Genomic DNA, 22,065 nt, shown 5'->3' on the forward strand with positions numbered 1-22,065 from the left:
TGCTCAGAGTCAAGCCAACTGTGTTTGGTTCCAGCTCTGCCACCTACTTGCTGTGTGACCTTGAGTAAGTCATGACCCTCTCTGAGCCTCAATATTTTCTTGTGAAATAAAAGGGGATAAAATAAGTTGACCTTAAAACACACTTTCAGGATTAAAAGGCTCTAATCCCTCCTCCCAGGATGTGCCTCCCTTTGGTGCTCTGCTCCCAGACAAGCATTTGCTGCTGGAGTCTCAGCAATTTTACCTTCATTGGCTAGATGAGGTGACTAGATGAGGTGGGCCTCCTTAATCTAATTTCACGAAGGGACAGAGAGTGGCTCACTGAGCAGCAGGCATCCGTTTAAGGTCACACAGTGAAGGAGAGCAAGATCCAGAAGCTACCAACCCCCTTTGTAGGATCCCACACCTGCCTCACCAGCCAAGCCTGGGAAGTCCCTCCTGAGGTGGGGGAGGCGAGCAGAGGGGCCAACCTCTCCCCTCCAGCCCTTGCAGGTGTGTATATTGGCAGAGGGAGTGGGGAGGGGGACCAGTCCGCAGCAGCTGCATCTCAGCCAGGCACCCACACCTCCGAGTAACACACACCTCCCGACACAAACCAGCTCATCCCGAGCACTGGCACCTCCCTGTGCCCACGCGCATAGACTCTAACACCTTTCCTTCCTCTGCCCGCCGGTGGCCGCTCCCACCCGGAGTCCTGAGTGGATGCAGTGGCCCCAAGTCGTGTACACGCCTCCACCCACCCCCGGCGTGACGTCACGTGGGGTAGAGCCCTGAGACACTCTACTTGGTGGTGGTGGGGAGGCAGCAGAGCTCCCCAGCCGAGCCGGGACAGTCACTCACTCTCTGGGCGGTGGGGCCCGGCACAGCCAGCGCCGCCCCCCCTCACCCTCCACCCCGTTCCGCCCCACACGCCCTCGGAAGCACAGGCTAGCAGCGCAGCACTGGGGGGCTCCCCAGCACCCTAGCCTCTCATCCCCAGCCCGCAGCACCTCCGGACCCCCCTTACCCTCCAGAGGCACCAGGAGTTGTCGCAGGGGGGCCTCGGGAAATTCCCTGGACCCCTGTGCCAGGAGGTGCCCGGTGTGCCCGCCCGCCACCCCCCCCCGGGGGCGGTGCCCGGGGGCGCTGCCCCATGGAGCGGGGAGGCGGGCGCCGGCTGCTCCCGGAGCCGTGACCCAAGTCGGAGTTGTGTGTCGCAGCCGCCCCGACCCCCGCGGATCATGCGCCGGCGCCCCTGGCTCTCCAGTCCCGCTGGGCTGTGAGCCCCCCACTCCCCACCCGTCACGGCCCGCGAGCCATGGGCAGCACCCACCCGTGCCCCTGGCTGCGGCTTCTCCGACCTGGGCCCCAGCCGCGGCCCGCGCTCTGCGCGCTCCTGTTCTTCCTACTGCTGCTGGCTGCCGCCCTGCCCAGGTGAGCCCTCACCTTATGCTCCGCCCTCCTGGAGAGCTGGGACCCCCAGCCACAGGGACCTCTGGCGCTCCTGCTGGGGTAGGGGACCCTGGAAGGAGGGAGGGACAGTGTCGCAGGAAAGTTCTGGTGCCCAATGAAAGACAGTGCTCTCATAGGAGGACGTTGAACTGGTGACAGAATATGGGCAGTCCAGGGAGACAGGCAGTGCCGGGGAGAGTGATGGCTACCAGAAGTGAAGGTGTGTGTATTGGGGGTGGGGAGCAAGTACCAAGTTGGAGTTAGTGCTGTGCTGGGGGAATGCATCCCACCCCAGGAAGCTCAAACTGCCTTGCTCCACCTTGGAGATGGCCCAGAGGCAGGGACAGAGGTTGGGGGCTGGAAGGGTATAGCCCAAGTGGGGTCAATGAGAGACTGCAGATGGAAGTATTCTGTGTGTGTGTGTATGTGTGTGTGTTTGAGTGAGTCCAGCAAGCTATGTTGTAAACAGCAGTCTGTATGTGCACATGTAAGAGGTCCTGGATTAATGTACAAAACGAACACCGTATATATTTGCGTGTCTTTGTGTATGTGTGTAACTATGTCTGATGAAATGTGCATGTGTGTGTTCCTGAGTCTGGGTGTTCACTTCGATGTGCAGAATATGACTCTCTGAAACATGTCTTTAAGAGTGGTCTTCTGGGAAATTGTGTGTATGTGAGCAGCTATGCCCAGGGATGTACTTATTAAATACTGTGTGCACAGGCATTCTGGATGTGTGTATTTGCACATGTTAACCTGTGTGGGTGTGCAGCTGGGTGGGTTTTGTTGGAGGTGATGATGGTGAGAAGGTCAAGGAAAGGAAAGTGCTTTTGCGGTGCCCTGAGGCACCCAAATTTAAAGGCAAGGGTTGAAACACAGGGAGTATGGCCTTTGGGACAGACTGTGTATTGTTAGATGGGGTCCTTGTAGTCCCCCAAACACTCACCCACCCCCCTCCCACACGCCTGCAGGTCTGCACCCAATGACATTCTGGGCCTCCGCCTTCCCCCGGAGCCCGTTCTCAACGCCAACACCGTGTGCCTGACATTGCCCGGCCTGAGCAGGCGGCAGATGGAGGTGTGTGTGCGCCACCCTGACGTGGCCGCCTCAGCCATCCAGGGCATCCAGATTGCCATCCACGAGTGTCAGCACCAGTTCCGGGACCAGCGCTGGAACTGCTCTAGTCTCGAGACTCGAAATAAGATCCCCTACGAGAGTCCCATCTTCAGCAGAGGTAGCTGCCCCTCATCTTGCCCCTGTCCCCACCCCATCCAGCACTTCCACCCCAGAATGGATCTGCTAGCCTTCCCAGCCGACTCCCTCAAGCTGGCAACCTCCCCAGGTGCCCATCTGCCAGCCAGGCTGCTCTCTTGCCTCTGCCTGGTCTCAGAAAGCCCCCTGCCCGGGGAGGGGGAGCAGACAAATGGTGCAGATGTGGCTCCCAGTTGGGCTGTGTGGGCCAAGGGTGACAGGTTCCATGCCTAAGAACTGGACTCATGGGTTATCCTGTCCTGTCATTGACACTGCAGATCTCAGGAAATAGCTATATCTGTGATCTGTCTCATTTTGCCCTCTACCTACCAAACAGCACTGAGGTTAGCAAGCCTGTGGTAAAGTACCCAGAATCAGCATGCAGAGGGGTCAGGGACTTTTGCCAAATGGTGTAGGTGAGGGAAGCCTGGGCAGGTAAAAGGTCTGTACTTCCGAAGCAGCTCTTCCCGGCAGGGTACACCACCAGCCTCTGTGTCATCCTCACCGCCTTGGAAAACCCTCTCTGAATCAGAGGTTCTGGGTGTGTGTGTGCCTCCAGCGCAGTGGGCCTGGTGGCCCTGCCAATTCCTTTTCCCCTCACAACTCAGAGAGAAGCCCGCTTTTGTCCTTCCTGATGGCTGGGTGACCCAGGTCTCACCCCAGTAACCCCCAGAATGGCTTCCCAGATGGAGGAAGATTTTGTCACTCCTTTCTGATCACACCCACCTCCTGTGTTGGTATCTTAGGCCCTAATTCATATCTTTTGGGAAAGATGGGGGTCCTGCCTTCTGGATGGCCTGGCTGGGTATCTATATCTCCACCTCTCAGCTGCTGGGGTGGGATAGTGTGGAGACCCGGGTCCTTGAGACTTGTCCAATTCTGAGCTGACAGTGGAGGAGAAAGGAGGGGTACCACTATACCCTTTGGCCCTGGGGTCTGAGGCTTCTGGGAGAATCAGATTCCAATGGACCCCAACTTCAGAGAGCGCTTAGAAAGCCACAGCCTTTCTCTTTTCAGCAGGACCCCTTCGAGCATTCCTGGGGCCCCAAGTCAGGGGCCACCAGTCTCCCCCAGCCCAGCCCCTAGCCGCCCGCCCCGCCCCCGCGCGCTCTCCCTCCTGCCTCCCCCGCGAGCCTGGGGCGCTGTTTCTCCCTGGCTGAGCCCAGCCCGACGCGTGTGGCGGCATGCAGCCGCGAACTAATCCCCTGCGGGCCGCGGCAGACGGCTCCCGGGCCCAGCCGTGCCGCTCTCAAAGGGGGCGCCCCCCACCCGGACCTGCGCCCCAGCCCCGCCCGCTCCTCAGCTCTCTAGCCTCTCCAGCCCTCCGAGAGCTGCAGGCCGGGACACCCGCTGGCCGGCCCATCCGGCGCCCCGCCCCGCCCCGCCGCCCGCGCGGCCGACACGAAGTGACAGGCCTCTGCATCTCTCCTGCCCCGCCGGGCCAGGCCGGCGCTCGTCGCCGCCGCGCACCCGCTCCCACTCCGGGTTTCTGGGTCACTCGCGTACCCCGCAGCCTCGATGTCCCTCCAGTGCTCGCGCCCGGGCGATGAGGACGCTGCAGCCCTCGCTTCGGTTTCGCTCCCCCGGGGACCCAGGCGGGCGCTGAGCTTCACACCCCGACGCTTCCGAAGGGGCAAGGCAAAGCCAGCTCGGTACCCCTCCCGGGCCTCGGTGTCCCCTCTTCCCCTCTGGGCCTCCTGTCCCCTCTAGAGTGAGTGAAGCCGGGCGTCCTAACGGCTGCGCCTGGTGGAGAACGTGGGGTCTTTGACACTGGGGGCGAGTTCTCAGCGGTGGAACCGTGCAGAGTTGGCGCGGCGCCAGGCGCTCCCGGGTTCACCTGCAGTTTAATAAGCGGGAGGTGAGCTGGGGGGACGGGTGGGGGGAGAGGTTAGGGGTGGAGGGGGAGACTTGCCAGGGCTAGCCGGGTGGGGCGGTGCCCAAAGCGGGGAGGGGGCGGGACAGCGGCTCCTGGCTCGGCGGGGGAGCTGGGCTCCTTCCTTTGGCCTCAGAACAACGTCGTGCACTTCTTGGCTTCTGCTCCCCGCATTGCGACACCTCATCTGTACCTCTCCCTCGAGAAGGGGACTCTCGGCTTCTGGAAAGAAATTGTCACTCCTCCCTCAAAGGACCACCATTTTTCCCCCTCTCTCAGGCCACATCCCTGTTCACCCTCATCTCGGTCATTTCCTGGTGCCTCTTGGCCCATCACCTCAAGGACCAGCTAAATTTAAATCCCATGGGACCACTCTTGGTGGCGCCCAGTCCCTGGTCTGAGCCCTTTCCAAGTTTCACTTCTTTTTAAGCTATGGATTGTGCATTGTGGGGTCAGGTGACCTCAGTTCCCCCCAAGTGGAATACCAGGGTTCTGAGCCCTATTCTGCCCCAGGCCACCAATAGGGGTTCTTAAAGGTGCATTTTGCCATGTTTAAAATACAGACTGCTAGAAAGAGGTGCTCCCTTGAGGCTTCCATCTTAATGCTGTTACGGTCATCTAATTGTTCTGGCACCTTCCCTGAGGTGGGTTGGGCTGAAGGGATAGCGTTCTAACGTGGGACAGAGAACGAAAGGAGATTGAGAAGCTGTAGTAGGTGCTTGGGAAGACAGGACATATAATAGGGCTTTACCTAGCCAAGGAGAGAGGATGGTGGGAAGGGTGCTGGAGCCTGGGATTGGGGGGCAAGGAGCTAGAGTCAGAAAAAAGCTGTGACCTAAGTGCTAAGGGCACTGATATCCCCAACTTTTTGTTCTAGGACCCAGAGGGTTGGTGTCTGGGTAGGTGGCATGCTGGGCAGAACAGCAGCTACAGGGGAGCTCTTCATTGTGAGGACTAGAGAACCCATCCATCTTTTATGCAGGATGCAGGGACCCAAGGGGGATTTGAGGACGCGGCTGCTTCAGTCTGGACCTGGGCCCCAGAGTGAGAGCAGATGAGAGGACAGAGAGGTTTGATGGAGGGGAATGCGCTAGATTCAAGGAGTAGGCTCCCACACAGTTTAGGCACTGCCCTCCCTAAGGCCCAGGCCTGTTCGAAAAGAATGCAAAGAAGGTGAGTGAGGCCTTGCAGCAAGCCAGGGTCCCTGCGCAGGGGAAGCCAGCAAATCAGAGTGCAGCCTTTGTTCTCCGAGTCCCTGGCTCTTTCTTCTCCCACCTCCCTTTTACATTCATTCTCAGAGAGTCTTGGTCTTATGCCTAGGTCTCCAGGCTTGGGGTATGTGGTAGCACTTAATGGGGACACAGAGGCACAGATAATCATATCCCAGGGTCACCTAAGGTCCTGTTAGTCTAATGGCACCCAGTAAATCAGACAACACATACTAAGTACTTGCTGTGTGTCAGGACTTTTCTAAAGCACTTTATCTATACTTTAGGGCCCTCACAACAATCCCCACTCAGTAGGTCCTATTATCATCCTCATTTTACAAATGAAGCTGAGAGGATTAGTCACACAGCTTGTAAAGTGAGCTGTAGAACCAGGACTCAAATGCAGGCCAGCTGACTAGAGATTGCACTCAACCCCTGCCATACTGCCTCCCATGAGCTCCGTGTGCCCAGAGGTGAGCTGTACAATGAGAGAATAGTCCAAGGAATGAAAGTGATGCACACACACACACACACACACACACACACACACACTCCTACCCATGTGTGAGCAAACATGTACCCACATTCAGTGTCATCCCTAAGTGTTCCCACATACACACAATTCTCAGCCCAGGCACACAAGCATGCACAGATTAATTTGCACAGAGGGAATGGAGAGCAGACCTTTCACCTTCCTTGTCTCTTTGATTCACAGGGGCAGGGCCCAAGCTTCTCTAGACCCTCCTGGTTCCCACTGGCTCCTGAATCCTCTCTCCTCCACACTCCCCTACCCTCCAAACCTCCTCCCACAGTCCCTTCCTGGGTTGGCTTCAGCCTGTAGCAGCAGCTGACTCCACTTAGATGCTGGCAGTCCCTGTCCCAGATCAAAGGCAGGGAAGCTAATTGTGCGTCTTAACGAGCCCCCCCACCAATGCTTGGGGCAGCCCAGCTGGCCATGGCCCCACCCCTCTCCCCCTCCAGCTGGCCAGATGGCACAGTGCCTGTGTCTGCCCCAGACAGTCGGGGCCAGGACCGAAACTGGGGCCCTGAATGCGAGCTGGGGGCAGACCCAGAGGGCTGGACTTCTCTGAGGCCTGGGTGCTTAAAACAGAGGATGGCCACACAAACCCTGCCTGGGCACACCTACACGTGGCTGGGACAGCGACTAGAGGCCATGGGGTGGTTTCTTTTGCTGTTGGGGTTGGGGGTAGGCATGGGTGTTCTCTGCAGGCTGTGGGCTACATTTCTTCAGATCCCCCCAGCCCTTCCTTGAATATAACAGAGCTGGTAAGATGGTGGTTGGCTCAGCACATCTTCCCTGACCAGCTTCTTCCTCTTTTTTCTAAAAAAATTAATTAATTATTAATTTATAGAGAGAAGAAAAGGGAGGGAGAGAAACATGGATCGGCTGCTCAGCTGACTCTCACATGCCCCTAACTGGCCCAAAACATAGGTATTTGCCCTGACCTGAACAGAACCAATGACCTTTAGGTTTGCAGACCGAAGCTCAATCCACGGAGCCACACCAGCCAGGGCAGGACCAGCTTCTTGCTCTTTCCTGGTGCCATGCAGAGACAGGTCCATGAAAACTGGGAACTGGGCTACCTGGGTTACTTTTTCAGCAGCAGGTCTCCCCTAGAATTAAACCTCTTCAGCAGAAAGTTGTCAGCTGTGGGAGCTGGGAGAGCCGGGGCTGGGTCCAGCTCTATAACCCCTGTGACTCTGTGGGAGGGGGGTGATTTCTGAGGCCTGGACTACCTCTGGAGGTCTGAATATTGCCATGCATCCTAGGAGCAGACTGATGACTCCCTCAGCAATAGGAGAAGTGTTTCAGAATTCCACAGACAAAAGGCAATGGATAAATACAGGGTGTGCACCCCAGCTTGGGTTTGTCCTCCTTTCCCTTGGGCCCTACCTCCCAGAGCAGTGTCTGCTCCTCTGCAGCTTCCCAGGACCCCCTTTGAAGGCTCCAGCCCAATCCCCATACCTTCTTGTCTGCTCCCAAGATGCCATGAGCTGGAAAGAGAAAATAGAGAGGGACAGTCTGCTTTATGGGCTTCTGGTGGCCCACATGATTTATTCTAGTGTGTTATGAGCTGCTGGGCTTTGTCCCTGATCAGGGAAACTAAAAACAATGTCCTAAAACTATAGAAATAGTGAGTAAGATCAGATAACAAGAACTCACTAACATCTAATGTTTATATAGTACTTATTATAAGTAAGGTATCATTTTAAGCACTTTAAATTTACCAACTCATGTAATTCTAGGAATAACAATGAGGCAGATAATAATAACCCTGTTTTACAGATGAGAAAACTAAGACCCAGAGAAGTCAGGTCACTTGGCCAAGGTCACATAGCTATTGATACCTAGTAAGTGAAAGAGCCAAGATTTGAACCAGGCAATCCGGCTTTAGAGTTCATATTCTTAACTACTACTGTACATCTTGTGTGGGGTTTTTTAATGTTTGCTTGTTTGTTTGTTTTGTTTTGTTTTTTTGGCTGGGCAGGTAAAGGAGGAAGGCGCTGTGATGCAGATGGTGAGCCTTAGGGGCAGGAGGGGTTAAGGGTCTCTGTCCAGTCCTGGTCTGCTCTCTGGATCTGTGAGTCCTCTGAGAGCATGTCCTCCCAGCCTTTGGTGCTGGGACAGAAGAACCCAGAGTTTTTTCTTTGAACCTCTGACCTCCCCCAAGGCCATCAGCCTCTGGCCAGGTTTGGGCTTCCTCAACAGAGGCCCATGGCACTGATAGATTCTCCTCCTCATATGGGGGTTATTATTGCTCTTGGCTTCTCCCATCCTTCACACAGCTTCAGAGGCTGGTCAGAGACTTGTACCAGAACCTGCTCCTAGCTAGTCCTCTTTCAGATGCAGAATAAGCAAGAAGCAGCTTGTGGGTCCAGGAGCCAGACACTCCTCTGCAAGTAGACCTTCCCCTGCCATGGGCGGAGACCTACCAGGGCTTTCCCAGAGAGTGGCTCAGGCTGGGCACACCAAGGAGGAAAGCAGTGTAGACAAGTCCATGGCCAGGCTGGCCCAGCCCTGAGCCCCTGAGAGCGGCTCATCAGGGAGTGTTTGTGCCCCCTGAGCATCTCAGGGAAAGCGTCTGCCTTAGCTCACCCTTCCCTCTCCGTTGGTAACTCTGCCATATGCTTGACCCTGTGCAAGGCACAGGACTTGCCTCCAGCCCTCCTCAAACAGCCCTCAGCTCACCTAGACTCACCATAGGTGGCTGGGTGGTGCCCTTTTCGCAGCAGGCTTTCAGGGATGTCCTGTGGACAGCAAAAGGGGAAGCTGCTGGTTCATTTCTCTGCCTCTCAAATTGGCCCCAGAGAGGGTTCTATGGTGGATGGGGGGGGGGGCACCAGGCAGGCAAGCTTGAGGACACCAGCTCCTCTGACTAACCCTTCTGTGCACTAACATTTCCTACAGCCTGGAATTCCATGGCTGGTAATTTATTCTTTAGGTTACATTTGCCTTATTTCTGCAGGCTTATTGTTAAAACGCAACGATTACACGAGTAGTAATAGATTAAGTACCTGATCTTAAAAAGAAAGCTTACCAGACACTTTCTATTCAACAGGAGAGATGTAGACACAAATTTTGAGCTTGCTAAGGGGTAGTGTTAATGAAATGGGGAAGGGAGTGTGAAAAAAGAGGGTTATGGGGGAGAAATCTGCCACTCCATCCTCTGTGCAGAACTTCCGGTGTGATTTCTGACCCCCTTTGACTCTGGGCCCTGTAATAGACCTTCCCCCAACAGCAGGCCTCAGTTTCCCCTCTGTATGGTGAAAAGATTGGGTAGGGAAGGCAGAGGGATGGGATGTCAAGGCCTCTCAGAGGCTACGTTTCCGGGATCTCTACTCGCAGGTTTCCGGGAGAGTGCCTTCGCCTACGCCATCGCTGCAGCCGGCGTGGTGCACGCGGTGTCCAATGCGTGCGCCCTGGGCAAACTGAGGGCATGTGGCTGCGATGCATCCCGGCGCGGGGATGAGGAGGCCTTCCGTCGGAAGCTGCACCGCCTGCAGCTGGACGCGCTGCAGCGCGGTAAGGGCCTGAGCCATGGGGTTCCTGAACACCCAGCCTTGCCCCCTGCCAGCCCTGGCCTGCAGGACTCCTGGGAGTGGGGCGGCTGTAGCCCGGATGTGGGCTTTGGGGAGCGCTTCTCTAAAGATTTTCTGGATTCCCGGGAGCCTCACAGAGACATCCACGCGCGCATGAGGCTCCACAACAACCGAGTCGGGAGGCAGGTGAGAGCTCCCCTCCCCATGCCCTCCTGCACCAAATCCCTCCGCCAAGGGCCCCTACCCCCGCCCCTTCACCCTCCACCTGCACTCTCCTCTGGGGACCACAGGGCCCCCCTAACTCAGCAGTTTCCCATTGTCTACCTACTGTGTGTTAGGCACTTGATTAGTCCTGGGGATGGAGGGCAGAAACAGCCTGTGCCCTCTTTAGCTCACCCTCTGCTGAGCAGCCTGCTCTGCCCATTTCCTTTGGGAATAATGTTGAAAGACAGGGTTGCAGTCAGACCTCGAGGGTCTAGACCTGGCTCTGCCACCCCCTCTCCTCCCCTATAAAGTGAGAAGGTTGAACTGGATCACCCGGAAGGCCCATCAGCTCTAGTCTTCCATGATTCTGCGATATCCTCTGCAGCAACTGCCCTCCTCTCCCAACCTTTCTGTGCAGAATGGGGAATTTTTCAAAGTGGGGCTCCTAGGAACTGCCTTGGAACTGTGCTCTAGGCTCCCCTACCCTCAAATGTTCATAGTAACTCAAAGGTTTCATTCGTTTGAGAGAGAGAGAGAGAGAGAGAGAGAGAGAGAGAGAGAGAGAGAGAAAGAGAGAGGATGAGAAGAAATGAAAGCAATAATTAACTGGACTTATTGAGTGCTCCCTATATGTTAGGCACTGTTTGGAGCACTGTACTACATACTAGCCTATTTAATCCATACAACTTCCTATTGCGGGTTATGAACCTCAGGTTAAGATACAGAAACTGAGGCTCAGAGACACTTAAACTTGCACAAGGTGATGTAACTAGTAAGAAAGTGGTAGAGGCAGGATTCATCCCCAGGCAGCTGAGCTCTTTTACTTACAGTGGAGTCTATTCTATGTGCACACACACACTGAGGTGCCTCCTAGCCCTTGTGGCCGCTCAGCACCCGTCTTTCCTGATTACTTGGCCCCTAGTCCTCTCACCCTGTCAGGCCTGCGGAGGCCTTGGTCCTGGCTTCCCTGCACTTGGGCTGACACCTTCTCCATCTCATTCCCCTTTCTCCTGGCCTCTCAGCCCAGGCTGGATCACCTTCTCCTTCCACAAAAGCTCCAAGCTGATTCAACTCTTCCCATTCTGAGTTAGGTGAGGTAGACTGAGGCATACCCACCCTCAGGTCCGGTCCAGCTCCCACCCAGCCCTGCCCTGTCCGTGCAACTCTTTTCCCAAGCTTCAGTACTATCCCCGCCCATACCAGCCGTGCCTCCTCCTCCTCCTCGTTAAACTGGTTAATTAATGGCTGCTGCCTGTGGGAAGCAGATGTTCTGGAGCTGTTGGCCAGGGGAGGCCTTGGGCTGGTTCCCACGTCGTGCTGACACTGCAGGCTGTACATACAGGCTGAGGAGTCCTTTAAAGCTTGGGAGGACCAGGCTCGCTCTCTTATGCCCCTACTGCCCAGGTTTGAGGGCCTCAGATTATTGCTCTCCCTATCTGAGGGTGTTTTTGAAGTGGAATGGGGAGAGAGAAGGATGTGGTCAGCTCTAGTGAGGCTTCTTTGGGAGGAAACTCCAGAGCAGGTTGAGAGCTGGGCAGGCCATGGGTAGGTTCTGTTCACTAACCACCTCCTTTGGAGGTCTGGGAACCTCTTTCCACTTTCATTGGGTTGGGGATCTAGCTCTTCGGGGTCTGTTGGCGTTCATTGTTTTCTAGGAGGAACTTTGGCACTCAGCATTGGGCAGAATACGCCCCAGCTAGTGTACTGGGGGAAGGGGTGTCTCCCCAGTCCTTCCCCCACTCCTTAAGCCTAAGGAGCTTGCAGGGCCCAGATGAGGAAAGGAGCTTTCTCAGACTCCCTGCAGCCCCCACTCACAGCCTGGAGAAAGGCCAGAGGCTTTGGGGATGGGATGTAGTGGGGCCAGCAAACCCCAGCTCTTAGCCCCCACCCGAGGAATGGAAGGAGAGGGAATTTCCCTGAAGATCTGGGATCCCCCCTCAGGAAGCCAGAGCCTCCAGCCCCAAGGGCCCCCTACAGGTGCTGGGACAGGCGGGCAGGAGAGGAGGGGAAGCAGGAAGCAGGGAATTCCCCCAGGGCCTGGCCTGGTGGGAGGTGGGCAGATCGCTTTTCTGGACAACCTGGCTCAGGAGTTGTGCCAACACCACCCCTCCCCCACCAAGCCCGCTTGGGGCCTCAGCTTTTGCCTCTGTTCAATGGGAGTTGGTTTCAAAAGCCGTTGATTCTCGCGGGCCAGCGTTTTGTGTGGGAAGGAGGGCAGTGAGGTTGGCCGCAGGCGTCACCTCTCACCTGGCCTCCCTCTGCAGGCGGTGATGGAGAACATGCGGCGGAAGTGCAAGTGCCACGGCACGTCAGGCAGCTGCCAGCTCAGGACGTGCTGGCAGGTGACGCCGGAGTTTCGCGCCGTGGGGGCGCTGCTGCGCAACCGCTTCCACCGAGCCACGCTCATCCGGCCGCATAACCGCAACGGCGGCCAGCTGGAGGCCGGCCCCGTCGGGGCACCCTCTCCGGTCCCGGGCGTTCCCGGGCCACGCCGCCGGGCCAACCCTGCAGACCTGGTCTATTTCGAGAAGTCGCCCGACTTCTGCGAGCGCGAGCCGCGTCTGGACTCGGCAGGCACCGTGGGCCGCCTTTGCAACAAGAGTAGCACAGGTCCCGACAGCTGCGGCAGCATGTGCTGCGGTCGCGGCCACAACATCCTGCGCCAGACACGCAGTGAGCGCTGCCACTGCCGCTTCCACTGGTGCTGCTTCGTGGTCTGCGAGGAGTGCCGCATCACCGAGTGGGTCAGCGTCTGCAAGTGATCGGAGGGCTCCCTTCCCTGAGACTGGCCCTTTCTCGATGCTTGCGATCTTGGCAGAGTCGCTTTGGCTCCTGGGAAAGGAGGCTGGACCACTAAATCTTATAGGAACCTCCTAGTTCTGAGGGTCGCCAGGTTTGCAATCGAGGGAAAGTCTAGACCTCATCACTCATTTCTGCGAGCTCCAGGACTGATTCACTTCCCCACGTCCCTGCCCCAAGCTCAGACTGCTCAGTTGGGCTGGGAATTGCCCACACCCTAGGGCAAGTGTCAGCCGGGCAACCTCAGGCCTGTCTCCTTTCATCCCTTCACCGTTTCCCCTGGAGTGAGAGGGAATAAATGGAAGCTGATAGGCAGGGGGAAGACGATTAAAAAGAAAGGAAGAAAGAAAGAAAGAAAGAAATGGACATAACTGAGCTGCAGTAATTCTAAAGAGGCCCCAAACACCGTCCCCAACAGGCCTCTGCCCCTCATCATTCAATTAACAAATATTTATTTTGCACTCTTTGTGACCTGGTACTCCTCAGGGGATAAGGGGTGCTGGGGATACAGATGTGAATAAAAGAGACAGCACCTGCCCTCTTGGAGTTTACATTCTGGCCAGGGAAGATGGACAATAAACAAGTAAATACACTAACAAGATCATTTCAGACAATGCTGTGTGTGATGAAGAAACTAAAGCAGGGTGCTAGGTAGAGAGTGATTTGGGGAGTGGGGATCCTTTAGATAAAGTCATTGATTGGTCCAGGAAGGCCTCTCAGAGTTGGGACAGTTATGCTAAGACATGCATGATGAAGAGAGAGCCATGCACAGATTGAGGGTAAGGGCTTTCCAGGCAGAAGCCATGTCAATGCAAAACTCTGATAAGGAACAGCAAAGGCACCAATGTAGTTGGAGTGAAGAAATCAAGGTGCAGATCAGCAGGCAAGGAGCTGGGTGAGCGGCAGGGGTCACATCATGTGTCCTTGGCCTATGTAAGGAGTTGGAGTTTTATTTAAGAGGAATGGAAATCTTCACAGGGTCTTAAGCAAGCAAGTGCCATGTCTGATTCCCATGTGGATTACTGTATGGGGAACTGGGTGAAGGGGGACACATTGACAGCAGGGGGGCCAGTTAGGAGACTGGCTATCTTCCAAACCAGAGCTGGGGCCTGGACTGGATGGAGGCAGGGAATGTTGACAAGGGGCTGGATCAAGGGCCCCGATACCAGAGCTCTAGCCCTCCACTTTGTGCCTGAACCCTCTGCCACAAGCCAGGGTAAGTGGCAGTGCTCAGCAGCACCCCTCAGCAGAGACAGGAGGCACTCTGAGAGGAATAATTCTGGGCAAGACCCAGCTCAACCCAGCCCAGTGCCCCAGGGAGCAGGTGGGGCTAAAAGGTGCGGCTGTGAGAAGGGTGGCGGGGGAGGGCCAGGAGACTCCCTGTCTGGATTCTGGACTCCAGGTAGGGGAGGGGGTATGTAAGACTAGGGATAGGGGGGACATCCTTCCTGGGCCTCTTGTGCCCCCAGATCCCCAACCAGGGTGCCCTTGGCAGGTCAACACTGCTGAGCTGGTTCAGTGCCACTTTCCTTGGCTCTAAGATCTGATGTTTTTCTGGAACAGACCCTCAAGGAGGAGGAGGGAGGTAGAGAAGGTGGGATCAAGCTCTTGGGGAAAGAACACTTCACCTACTTCATCCAGGTCTCCTGCTGTTCACAACTGGGGACCCCGCTGTCTGCCTCAGTTCACCCCTGAATGGCACCCTTCTTGATCAACCAGACAAGGATGAAGTCTTATTCCTCTCTTCAACTGCCAGCCTACAAAGGTCCCCCATATTTCTCTAGCCCTATCCTACAGCTCCCTACCCCTGGGGAGGGGTGAGATGCACTCCTGTAGGCCCACCAGCTTGGAGATTTGACCCCACTAGCTTGTCCTCAGCTCCTTCCCCTCCAGTGTCTGTATCCCAGCAGCTTCCAGACATGCCTAAGGCAGCATGGCCTTCCTTCCACATGCTCAACTCTTCTGCCTCTGTGGAATACAGGGTTTTTCTCCCCATCCCCCAAAAGACAGCCTCACAGGCAGGCAGGCAGGCAGGCAGGCGGGTAAGAGTCCCCAGGGAGGAGGGGTAGGCAGGAGCAGCCAGACACACCTGCCTCATTCCTTTCCTCTTGTTCACCCAGGAGAGAGCTGTGGGGGCTGGGTTCCCTGCTATCCTGTCCCAGGGAGGAGAAGGAAAGGGGTGGGGGAGTGGTGGCCTTGGGAGGGGGACACTTCCATCCTAGCAGTGTCCACTACAGCATTGGCTTTGGCCTCACCCTCTGCTTTCCATGCTTAAGGAGGACAGGGCTGGGGGAAGGAGAGACTGAAGATAAGGGCTATAGGGCCTGGGTTGAAGTATGGAGGCTGTAACATTGCAGAACATACTGCCTGTAGAGGGGGGGTGGGGTGCAGCAGGGGGTTGGACACTAGTCCAGTCAAGTGGTGGTGATCTGACATATGCTAGTCTGACCTGCAAAGGAAGAGGAAAAGTTAGGGGAGGAACAAACATGCTGTTGCCCACCCCCATCCTCTCTCTGGGCCTGAAGCTGACTAGAGACCTGGGACCAAAGCTGGACCCCATAACTAAACAGTCAGGGGTGTGTAGAATTTGGTAAAGGCCCTGAAGGGAGATGTGGAGGTGATGAAGGGTGGAAAAATGGGGCCCAAGAGGCACTGGGCTTATGCATACTGACTGAGAGGCAAGGCAGGAATCAATGTGCTGATTGCAAATAGGGGAAATGGGCTGAAATCAAGTCGGACAGTGGAGGTAGATGGAAGAACTTTCCAACAACTCAGAGAGGACCAGGGTTGCGATTTGTAAGTGAGAACAAGGTGGACCAGAGAACATTCAGAAAGGGGACCATCTCCACCCCCCACACTTTTCATCTTGATTGACACTGAGTCATCTTCTTGCAGGAGGCAAAAATAGTATGGTCTAATGGAGCCTGGATGGTCCCAGGGAGAGGAAGGGAGGGAACTAATAGAGAATGAGGGTGGTGGACAGATCAGCAGGCAGTAGTGGGGTTAAGGGTCAGGGAGAGGCAAACAGATTGGGGTGGGGATCAGAACCCAATCATCCTGCTTTACAGGATCCGAGGGTTGGAAAAAAGAGGAGGGGAGAGGCAAAAGTAGAGGCCTTGGCGGCTGTAGGAGGGCCCTGGTGGGTGAGAAGCGAGGTCAGGGGCATTCGCGCCCCACCCCTCCTTCCCCGGAATTAAGGTGCCCCCAGCAGGGGGCCTTCCACGTTGGAGTCTAGCCAGGCCCTAGTCGCAGTCCCCCTCCTCCCTTCCCACCCCCACTTCTCATGTGGTTGCCGGCAGCTGCCTGCGGTCGCCCCAACCCCTGCGCTCAAGGCACGGGGACTTTCCAACAGGGGAAAAAATGACTTAATGAGAGTGGGAGCCGGGAGCGGGAGGGACAGGTCCCTGTAATCACCGCTCCGCTGTTGGGCTTGCGCGCCTCCGGGGCCTACCCCGGCTTCCTGCTGCCAGCGCCCCCCTCGGGCTCTGCTGGCAGTGGAGGACCGGCTGGCGACAGGGGGGATCCCTTTTCAGGTTCCAGGCTCTCTGGGGCTCTCTAGTTGCCTTTGCTCCCTAGGCAAAGCTGGGACACCCCATGATCCTCCTCTGGACTTTGCCCTTGAAGTTAAGGAAGGGCAGTCTCCCGCAGAACCAGGATCCTCTGTTGGTGGATTAGAGGGGTGAGGGATCTTGAGCAGAACTGAGCCCTTTGCCACTTTGCGACTGCGCACTTCGAAACGCCCCCGGTTGCTGTGGCAACCAGGGCAGTCGAGGTGTGTCCGCAGGGCTGGGAGGCGCCCACCCCCACCTATTCTCGCCGCCCTCCGGGCCAGGCCCGATTGCTGCGGTGCGCGGGGGTGGGGGTGTGCCGTTACCATGGCAAGGGTGCGCTAGTAGGGCACATTCTTCCCCAGGGTGGGAGCGCCTTAGGGATACGAGAAGGGGGGTGACGGGGGTAGCAGAAAGAGGAGTGGGGGGGGGTCAAGACGTGGGAGGAGACTCGGACAAGACTAACCAGGACTTCTGGGGTTGGGGTGGGGAGTCTGGAATCTGCCCCCCCCCCCAGCTCTCCGGGAACATTCCGCTCCTCTCGCACTCTCGCTGGGGTTCAAGTCCCCCAATCCCTCAGTTTCCGGGGAAAGGATACCCTACTACCGACCCGAAGGTCTTTTGGCTTCCTCCGATGATGGTCTCTCCGAGCTAAGTGTCTGTTCCCTTCCCCCCGAGCGGAGCTGCAGCCCAGACTGCGACCCGAAGCCCTGCAATTAAGCCCCTCGGCTGCCCCTGCGCTGCGCGCCGGTCCTCTGCTAGGTAGGGCCTGCACCGCCAATTACAGCAGCGAGCAGCAGCTGATTACTCCGGAGCCCGGGAAGCGGCCAGGGGTGGGGACAGCAGCAGGCAGGTCTAGAGGGCGAGTTCTCTAGGGTTGCCCCCTGACCAGGGTCCTTAACTGGAGCTTCGGGTGGAGGTCTTCTTAGTCCAACTTCGTCGCTCCAGACAATACGGAGAGGACTTTTCTACAAACTGTTGCGTCCTGCTTTGCCTCAGTTTCTCTCTTCTGGATTTCACACCGAACCCAGGGCAGAAAGAGCAGTTTCTGTCTGTGCGGACGTTGGAGTATTGAAATCGAGTCCTGGGCATTCTAGAAGCCCAAAGCCCTCAAGGTCGGCTCTCTTTCCCGCCGCAGACGGTCGCGTGGGTCTCTACTGGCCCTGGGCCCCGCCCAGTGGACCCGACACTGTCTTGCTGAGCCAGCCCCAGGGCCCGGGCCGGCCACTCCACACCGCACTTTTGTGGCAATCAGAAAACGGCGCCCCCTCTGGGCGGGAGGCTCCCTTTCTGACCCACTAGTAGAGGCAATCCGGGAGCCTGCAGAGCACCGACGGTGGGGCACTCTGCCACTACCCTTGCCCCCTGTCAACTCTTCTTCACTCTCGCCCTGCCTGGGGTCTGCAACGGCTAGGGTCGGGCTCATTTCTCCCGCGGTCCAGCTGTTCACATCTGGCGGGCAGCTGGGACGCGCCCACTGCGAACTGCTACGAACCCAGCGCCCTCTGTTGGTGAGGATCGGCGGCGCACCAGCTTTTGAGCCTGGACAGCCCGCCGCTGCAGCCGGCCTGGGGTCTCGCTCCAGTTTGGTGGGTTCGCGTTCCACCATACAGCGCCCCTTGCTCTTGAGTACAACCCGCCCTCTGCACTACGGCGCTCCCACGGCCACTCCTTTAGGCCCTTTGCATTCCGCGGGCCGCAGCCTCGCTGACCTTCTTTCCTCCTTCTCCGCGTGCTTCAAATCTATCCAGTGACTTAAGCATTCCCCAATCTCCCACCTTCTCTAGTCTTCCTGGCTTCGAAGGCACGTGGTGCGGTGCGATCTCTTAGAGTCCAAGATAAAAGTCTGCAAATAGGAACATGATTACATAAATCACTGCCCATCTGCTCAATGGAATTCCTCACAGCGTCCTTAAAACTGAAGTGGTTGAAGTATATTTAGTGTCTGAGACAATGTTTGCTCTATCTGTGTGTGTGCGTGTGTGCAAAATATAAAATAGCAAGGGTATAGGGTCCCTCCGTTATTGTAACAAAAATTATAGATTTTTTTGCATTTAAAAAGTCTAAAATAGGCAGCAAAATGAATGCTAATAAATTATTTTGGATGATGGGACTGTAAGGTGGTTTAAAATCTCTCTTTTTACTTACATTTTTCTTTTGTCTATAATGAATGTGACGTGTATCACTTGGCTACAATAATAATTCCACACCCAGGATACTTTTGCCCAAAATGTGAGCATCAAATTATGTCATCAGGATATATTGAATGTAAGAAAGAACCCTTTTGACATGGACAATGGTGTGGGGATTTCCTGAGGGAGTGGGGAGGACTGGGTGGAAGTGGGCAAATGGGGGAAAATTGGGACAACTGTAATACCATAAACAATAACATATAATTTTTTTAAAAGAGGAAATACCCTTTGAAAATTAGAAATTAGAGGGACCTGACCTCCTGGCAAGAGCTAATATGATTAAGTCACTGGGATTTAATTCTTAAAATAATAATGATTGCAGTGAAAGCAGGCTTCCAACCTCTGAACCTCAGAGACCAGGAAACCTGAGAAGTTGTTAGAAGGGTCTTCAAATCCATATATATATCAGTATTATTGTGAATGGAATAGCTTATTTATTTTTGATTGTACTGCAAATGTACTGCAGATACTGCCATAATTAACAATATAGAAAAACATTTAAGTTTAATTCCCTTTTCTCAGTCTTGATCCTCTTCGATGTCTTTACGGCAGTACACATTATTAACTGTTCTCTCCTTGGACATATTTAACCCTTTAGTACATGTAGTTGATGTTACACTGCCTGGCCCTCCTCTCATTCTCTACTGTCTCAAGGGTTTCATTCACTCTTATTGTTTTTCTTATTTTCTTTTGTTGTAACAGAAAATCACAATAATACAAAGAACGTTCCCCTCCCTGAAACCACTTGATAGTAAGTTGTCTACATGATGCCCCATCACCCCAATACAGTAGTGTATATTTCTTACAAATAATGACATTCTATTACATAACCTAACACAATGTTAACAATCAGGAATTAACATCGATATGATAATACTGTCTAATCCCCATACCTTATTGGACTTCCATCAGTTGGCCTGGTGATGGCAGGATGCCGTCCAGAATTATTTACTGTATTCCAGTCTCCATCAGTCTGAGACAGTTTCTAAAGCTTCCTTTACTTTTATGATCAGGACAGTTTACAAGACTACAGACCTATTATAAATAGAATGTCCCTTAATTTGGGTTTATCTGTAGTTTCCTCACAATTAGATTTGGGTTGTGTAGCTTTAGCAGCAATATTACAGACGTGAGTGTTTCACTCACTGTCTCATTATTTATTTTCATGCTCAAAATTCCCCAGATTTGGCCAGTTGCCAGGCTGGCTCCTGTCACCATAATTCTTTGAGTACTTCCTTACTTTCTGGCACAAGATGTTCCAAGCTCATCTTATACTTTCTCTGCTCCAGCCCTGCAATCAGCCATTTCTCCAAGGAATCTTTGCTTTTTTTAATGGCAAATGATATTTAGAAGTCAAAATTTGGATGCTAAATGTGCTCATTGTTCTTGGGATATCACTACTTCCAGGCCTCTCAGTAGACAGTGCTGGGAAATTACACACACACATTTATATCTCTCTGTCTGTCTACCTATCATTTATCAATCTCTTTATGGGGAAGATCACGGGTTCACATTATACTTACAATTCCAATCCAAAATCACAAGACTCATTCTAATCTTCTCCCTTTCTAGTTATATAACTTCCTACTTCCTTCTTGCTGGAATAACCCCTTTGTAATTAACTTATTCCCCACCACTGCTGCTACCTCCTTCAATCCTCTTGCAGACTTTGTCTTCTCCCATCTTGGCCTTGATAACCTATGCCAGCCAGTGTTACCTCTGCCCTCACATGGATGCTTTTGAGCTAAATTATTCTGAAAGGCAGGCAGGCAGGCAGGAAGGCTAGAAACAATTTTACTCTCTCTTGAAGCTTTAGCTGTGATTCTCAATCCTCTTTATTCAGCAAATGGCAACTGTTCTCCCAACTATTCTTGTTGAAAACTTCGGAGTTGCTGGACTCCTCTATTTTTTTTGACACCTCATATCCAAACCATTAGCAAATTACTTATAATGACTTACAATGTCCTACCAGATCTGGCTCCCACAACCACATTCACTTTGCTTTCTCTTACTCTCACCCTCATCCATTTTGCTTCAACACATTGGCCTCCGGACAGTTCTTTGAACAAACCAAATTATCCTGTCTCAGGGCTATTGCACCCATTATTCTCTCTACTTGAAATAGTTTTCTCTCAGACAACCACATGGATGTTGCCTCTCTTTATTCTGGACTTCACTCAAATATCTCCCTGCAAGAGGGGCCTTCACAGACCATCCTGTCTAAAATACCAAGCCACCTCTCATCATTACCTTACTTTATTTTCCTTCACAGTACCCAGCACATATTTGCTACATTTGCCTATTTGTTTACTGTCTCCCTCTGTACTCCGTAATGGCAACTCCATGAGAGCTGAGACACTTTTTTGTTTTTGTTTTTCTATGGCAAGAAGGATACTATGTACATAAGTAAGTACTTAGTAAATATAAGTGAATGAGTGAATGAATGTCTTTGGAAATGACTACCAATCTGTCATTAGGCCCAGCCTTCCTTTCTAGGATCTTTCTTAAAGTTCTGGCTGCCAGCTAGACATGTTTTGCTGTGCATCTGTGGCTCCACAAACTAAAGCTTTACGAAGGCAGTTTCATTATCTCATGTATGTATTTGTTAATTTAAGGACTGAGCCTTTTTGTTGTTCCTTTTACCTTCTCACTGCCTAGAACAGCAGCTGGCATAGTATAGCAGACATTTACTAGTCATTGAATAAATGAATGATTGATTTCCTCCTCCAAACTAGTTCTCCCTGACTTGCTTGTTTCTCTTTGTAACATCATAATTTTCCTAGTTACTAAGGTTCAAATCTTCTGCCAACTTGGACTTTCCCTTCTCTTCTCTTTTCTGTATTCAATCAGTGACCAAAACCTGCCCGTTCTCCTATTTCATCAGCACCGTCAATGTTGTAGTTCATCACACACCTCAAATGTCACAACAGCCTGCCACCTGGCTTCTCTTGTTCCTGTTTTGCCTCTTTAATCTATCTCTATCAGATTTTTCTATTTTTCTCTCCCATAAAGTGCTCTGGCCATGTTATTTCCTCTGACTGAAGCTTTCAATGGGGCTTTGTACCAATCAGGATTTTTTTTAAAGTATACTTTATTGATTATGTTGTTACAGTAGTTCCAATATTTTTCCTCTTTGCTCCCCTCTGTTCAGTAACCCCTTCCCTCCAGCAATCCCACCCCCCTTAGTTCATGTCCATGGGTTGTGCATATAAGTTCTTTGGCTTCACCCTTTCCTATATTATTCTTAACTTCCCCCTGTCTATTTTGTACCAACCAATTATGCTTCCTAATCCCTGCACCATTTCCCCATTTCTCCCCTTTCCCCCTCCCAGCTGATAATCCTCCAAATGATCCCCTTACCTATGATTCTGTTCCTATTCTGGTTTGCTTACTTGGATTTTGTTTTTATTTTTTAGATTCAGTTGTTGATAGTTGTGAGTTTGTTGTCATTTTAGTGTTCATAATTCTGACCTTCTTTTTTCTTAAGTAAGTCCCTT

General features: G+C 53.6%; 1 protein-coding gene across 1 annotated transcript; it reads left to right on the forward strand.

Moving 5' to 3' along the window:
• Positions 1–778: 778 nt before the first annotated feature.
• On the forward strand, positions 779–13,427 carry WNT10A (Wnt family member 10A). Its single transcript, XM_090284073.1, has 4 exons — positions 779–1,413; positions 2,403–2,665; positions 9,632–10,011; positions 12,294–13,427. The coding sequence occupies exons 1-4, from the start codon at positions 1,298–1,300 to the stop codon at positions 12,789–12,791; spliced, it is 1,257 nt and encodes a 418-aa protein (XP_090140199.1). The 5' UTR covers positions 779–1,297; the 3' UTR covers positions 12,792–13,427.
• Positions 13,428–22,065: the final 8,638 nt, after the last annotated feature.

This window comes from Furipterus horrens, unplaced genomic scaffold (assembly GCF_987537825.1).
Source record: "Furipterus horrens unplaced genomic scaffold, mFurHor1.1.pri manual_scaffold_1, whole genome shotgun sequence".
Taxonomy (NCBI): Eukaryota; Metazoa; Chordata; class Mammalia; order Chiroptera; family Furipteridae; genus Furipterus; species Furipterus horrens.

Excerpts from the sequence above, each read along its gene's own strand:
- WNT10A (XM_090284073.1), top strand. The coding sequence starts at position 1,298 with ATGGGCAGCACCCACCCGTGCCCCTGGCTGCGGCTTCTCCGACCTGGG. Across the intron at positions 2,666-9,631 it reads GAGTCCCATCTTCAGCAGAG|GTTTCCGGGAGAGTGCCTTC; the intron begins GTAGCTGCCCCT and ends CTCTACTCGCAG. Across the intron at positions 10,012-12,293 it reads ACAACCGAGTCGGGAGGCAG|GCGGTGATGGAGAACATGCG; the intron begins GTGAGAGCTCCC and ends CTCCCTCTGCAG.